General features: G+C 41.5%; 1 protein-coding gene across 2 annotated transcripts in view; it reads right to left on the reverse strand.

The window, feature by feature from the left end:
• The window catches only part of LOC106806447 (caldesmon-like), a 29223-nt gene that overhangs the window by 19548 nt on the left and 3950 nt on the right, over positions 1 to 5725 (reverse strand). For both annotated transcript variants that reach the window (XM_014808385.1, XM_014808384.1), the window contains exon 2: positions 1940 to 2045. In XM_014808385.1, the coding sequence (XP_014663871.1) occupies positions 1940 to 1949 (10 nt within the window). In that variant the 5' untranslated portion in view covers positions 1950 to 2045. The remainder of the gene's footprint in view (positions 1 to 1939; positions 2046 to 5725) is intronic.

The following is a 5725-nucleotide window of genomic DNA, read 5'->3' on the forward strand; positions in this document are numbered from 1 at the left end:
ACGTTCCGGTATACCGGACCGTACCCAGGGTACGTTCCGGCAGTACCCTGGGGGACATAGACCCTATGAGCAGTAGTAGGCACGGCCGGATTAGTGCTGCGGGGGATGCAAGCCCCTCCCAGACCCACACACACACCGACGCAGATGACAACTGCTCCCCCCACATACTGCATAGCATTCCTACGGTCAAATCGACCAAAATCTTCAACGATTTTTTCGACTACGAGCAATTTTGTTGCTCAAGATATTTTTTTCCCCATTTAAGCACACCTAAACCCACGTATGTTCTGCAGACTGCAGGTGCGTGATTTGTTGCTACCAATACAGAAACAATGAGAAAAGACAACTATTACTGGGAATCGAGGGAACATTGCCAGAACCTCAATGACAGAAATCTTTACCAAGACTGCCGACTGCCTCCCCCAGCGAATTCTGCAATGATCGCGTGCAAAGGTATGAGAGTCGACGCGCTCCAGGCTTTAATCGTTATCTCCAATCATTGGTTAGCAGTTTGTTATAAATGGCGCCACATGCCCCGAAGCATTCAATCGCGTCCAAGGCTATGCCAGGCGATGCGTCGCCAGCATGACTGCCTGCAGATCAAGGGCGAGGCCAGCATGTAGCGTGAGAGAGGGGGATTACAGGGGGAATACATGCAGTCACTTCTCTGCACGCACACACACAGCCACGCACGCACGCACGCACGCACGCACGCACACAGCAACACACAGACACACTGATGCACGCACACACTCACGCACGCACGCATGCACACACACACGCACGCATGCACGCACGCATGCACACACACACGCACGCACGCACGCACGCACTAACGCATGCACACACACACAAATACACTGCATACATCGCCTCCCCACCACACGCGAAATATTGATTCCTATTGCAAGGAACAAATTTCGCTCTTCCGTAGGCTGCAACGGCGGCTCATGCATCAACCACACCCACGAACATATCTGTACACCTTAGTCCCAGTTTGAACAGAGGAATGATATATAATTCGTGTGCGCACATATTCCGCAGGGTACCACACTGGGAGACAGCAGGTTTAATTGCAATATCGTTGTGAAATTTGCACGCATAGGGGGGGTACATGCACCAGTTTTGTGTCAGCACCCAAAAATCAATTGTTCAGGTATTTGTGTACTCTGGGCACAGTAGATTCACATGGGTGGGTGGGGCAGGTGCTTCCAGAGAGAGATTTTGGCACACACTTTTTCTATGAACAAACAGTATCATATATTCACATACTAGCTTTTTTGCGAATCAACATTCCCAGCTACCACACCAATGATTACAAGATATATCGGCATCACACCTATCTCATGTGAACTGCTAAAGTATTAGCCCACTAATGGATACCAATTACGAATCAACAGTATGTGTTTAGGTATATAAGCACCTCCCATATCAATAAATAGTTATTTAAAGTGTAGAAAGCCCAACTCACTTATTTCCACTCTTAATACAGTCCTCACTACAGAGATTGGTGTCGTATGTATTTTTTAAATGTAAAATGGCTAATTCTAGTGTATAATCATTTAAAATTAGCAATGTATGCACAACCATCTACACAATTAAACCCCAATTCGTATGTTTTAAACCCCTTCAATCACTTTTCCAACACGTGCAAAACAAAATGCAATCAAAAAAATATCCAAGTGAAATTCGTCTAAACGCAGCTGTGTGGATAAGCGATCGTCTAGCTGGCAACAATGCCTAGCATTCATTCACTTACAGACCCAGCAATTAATGAATAAAAACAAAATTGACATTGACTGTGCAACACTAAAAACCCAGCAGATGACTCAGGCGTCAAGCAGGCTGGACACACCCATGCAAAATCGAAAAACAGAATAGCCACTCGAAGTAACATTCTGGGAACACTGCAATTCTAGTGACAACATGGATAACTTACCTTGCGACATGATTGCAGTTTTTTTGTAATCGGTCGGTTCCTGGTCTCGTGCTCAAAAAATAAGTAAGGCACAGGAGCAGAATTCAACTAGTGCTTCAGTGGCTGGCTGCAACAAACACGTAGAGAGAACGAGTCAGCATCAAATGAAGCCCACAGCTCATCTGACGGGGCTTGCCAGGGATGTGGGAACCGGCAGCGGGCAATCCCTGCAGTTTTGCTGGCAAAGAAAATCAATTTCAAATTCTTCATCTGAACTGCTTCATGTATCTAACAAATTTTAAAATAAAAAATTAAACAGTATTTAAAAAATCCCCCTGTCCCTTATTTACATACCCATACGTACTTGTTCTGTGCATTTTTTTAAACACATACTATGATTGGGGTTTATTGACACCTGCTGAAATAATTTGTGTAAATTGTCAGAACAAAACTCTACCACAGGTTCATATGAGACATGTGCTTCTTACACAAGTGAAAGCAATTACATTTTATACTTACTCTGTTCTAGAGATTAAATTTCTATGACCTATGTTTGCTACTAGTAATGGGATTTAATTTAAATCAAGATTAGGAAGCCTGCTAAAAACCATATTCAGTATGTCGTCTTTATTTTTCAATACCGCCAGATGTGACTTTAGCAGATATGATGCACACTTGATAGCCATAAAAACAATTACCAAAATGTCTCTTAAATATGTGAAAAGGTGCGGAGCTATTGCATGAAAATACTAATTCAACACATTTTTGAATAAACTTTTTTACTTTAGTAATAAATCATTGCCACATCTGCAGGAAATGCCTAAGTAGAATTTTGAAGTGGCATAGATTTTAAAGTAGGTTGTGTGCATGATGTAACACAGTACCCTAGTAAAATAGTGGGGGTCAAGATGTAACTTTAAGTATTCTTATGCAATAACCTGTGAGTTTTGAGCTAGATTTCATCTGTCTCTTGCGGACGACAGAGTAAACGTCTAAATACACATGCGTCTAAACAAAGGAATTGCTCCAACCTGTGATTGGAGGATAAAAATAGAATTCGTGACATTTCGTTTTCATTTTGCATACCCCGCCGCATACGCTATTATGCTATGACCGGTAGGAACATGTACTAACTATCATATGGCGCGAACGATTTGAGTTACATTTCTATAAATTCTAGCTATTATAGACACATGTCTTAGCCTTAATCTCTGTGAATTTTGAGTCTATTGAAGCGCGATTAGTCTAATTAATTAGCAAATATGCACGCGCGGTATCGCTCATAGGCTAATATATGCCCCCCTATGGCCGGTAGCAACGTGTACTAACTATCATATGGCGCGAACGATTTGAGTTACATTTCTATAAATTCTAGCTATTATAGACACTGTATGTCTTAGCCTTAATCTCTGTGAATTCTATTGAAACATGATTAGTCTAATTAATTAGCAAATATGCACGCACGGTATCGCTCATACAGGGCTCGAAATTCAGAGGTAATCCGCTAATCCGTAGGGTAAATTACCCTACGGATTAGTTACGGATTACATGAGGAACCCTGAAGGAAATCCGTACGGATTACTTAAAAATAACTTGCCATTACAGTGCTACACAGACAGTATGTTATTAGGTGGCAGCGGAGGTGCAAGGGCCAATCGAGAAAATATAGTAAGAAAAACGAAACAAAGAAACAAAGAAAGAACGATGTTAGTTACAGACCTTCACCAATCTACACAGATAAGAATGTTATTCTTATTATTTAATATTATATACATTATATAATGAATAGTTTTCCATGAGCAATATTAAAGCATTACTAAATGGTTAACAAATGCAGACACTTGAAGCAAGGATGAGAAATTCATACTATGGACACATTTAAAATGGAGGAGAATAAAACACAGTGATGTCACAAGAGCCAAAGCAGGAACAAACAAAGAAAAGCATGCCAATAACAACAAATCTATACACTAATAGTAGGACCATGCATTACATTTTCTGCATCCCATGAATATTTACATAACATAAATCCTCCACAAATCACAAGTCAATTTATATATATACGCTGCCTGTTTGTTGTGCAGCTTCCAACTAATTAAGTGAATGTGTAGCAAATTAGACAACGTGTATTCAGGGGCAGGGCGAACTTCCATGTGCTAGTGGGGATGTTGTTTTTTTCTCGTAAATATTGGCCGTCAAGGGACTCAAACTGCGCTGTCATGAACAATAATTACACGTGCACGGAATAATTAATCACAGCAATTAAAACTACGGGATGCATCGGGACTCTGAGAATGAAATTAATTACTGCCCAACGTAACAAGTACCATGACAAAGTCACCCTGGATGCTGGATGCTAAATGCTGGCAGCAGTACTACTGTTCAGATTGATTTAATGTCATTTTGAGGAGTAAACCAGACACCAGCAGGAGAAACAACAAGCTGTTTGATGACATAGGCTTAGCCAAGCTGTGACCATACGTGAGGGAATTTTTAAGATCGCTTCAGTTGCCGTAGGTATTACGCCTGTAAACTTTCCCCCTCCACCACACCATTACTTCACTTGTAGAAGCACTCAACCATACTAGGTGTGCAACAAATACAAAATTTATTTATTATATACCAACAGATCTTCAAAAATTTCCATTTTTTATTTTTATTGAATATTTTAAATGCTGGTCTCCAGAAAGCTGCACTATTAATAGTAGCAAGTATTTTATTAATCACTAATCTGCTGTTTGGCCTCTGATTACAACGAAGGCCAGGCTCGAGCCGCCATGTTGGATATATCATGGCGAGATCTATAATAAAATTATAAAATCATGAAGCTCTCATCGGAAATCTACCGCACGCTTGACAGCATGGCAAACTCGCGTCACGACTATGACCAGTCTGCAAACATCGCCAGCCGACGAAGCGGCTGAAGCCCTCCGGATATGATCAATCAATAACACGGAGGACTTGAATCTTCACACGTACTGCATGCCTCCAGTACACGCGCACGCAGACTGAGGCGGCAGAACTAGTCTGTCTGGAATGAACATTGAAGAAACGGAGCAGCACCAGTGTCTGTCTGGAATGAACACTGAGGAAAGAAGAACTACCATCTGTCCAGGATGAACGGTAAGGGAAGAGGCAGAATCAGTGAGTCTGCACAGACCATGGAGAAGGGCAGAATTACTGTTTGTCTAGAATATACTCTGGGGGGGGGGGTTACTGTCTGTCTTCGAGCTGAACTGCTACCTAGATACACACACAAAATGGCAAACGCCATGTTTGTGGAAATTTGTGAGAATCGTTGTTTAGAAATCATAAAAAAAACATTCGTATAATGTTATCATCACTTACAGTTACACATAATATATAAAAAGCCCAATCCCACTCACACCAACAGGGGTAGAAATTAACTTTTGAACACGGGAGTCCAACGGACTGGGGGGGGGGTCCCTACCCTCAAAAAGAGAGAGTCCGCAGCAAAATGAGGGAGTCCGCAGTCTGACGTTCAAAATTAAAGATATTAACTATAACAGTGCTCGAAATAAGAAAAAAAATGTGGTTGTCCTGCGGACAACCCAGGCATCAAATCGGGTTGTCCGCAACAATTTCTGGTTGTCCCAAAAAAATATCCCCAAATCTCCTATTTTCAATCACATAATAAATTAATAATATGGTCAGAAAACACCCAAAAACAGTGGTGTAGCCAGGATTTTGTAACAAGGGGGGGCCAAAAACAGCAAACTGCGCAAAATAGTGGATGACTTAATACTTTAATGGCTCCTCCGTCTCCCTCTCCACATCCTACGGCTC

Source organism: Priapulus caudatus, unplaced genomic scaffold, assembly GCF_000485595.1.
Source record: "Priapulus caudatus unplaced genomic scaffold, Priapulus_caudatus-5.0.1 Scaffold160, whole genome shotgun sequence".
NCBI classification, from domain to species: Eukaryota; Metazoa; Priapulida; class Priapulimorpha; order Priapulimorphida; family Priapulidae; genus Priapulus; species Priapulus caudatus.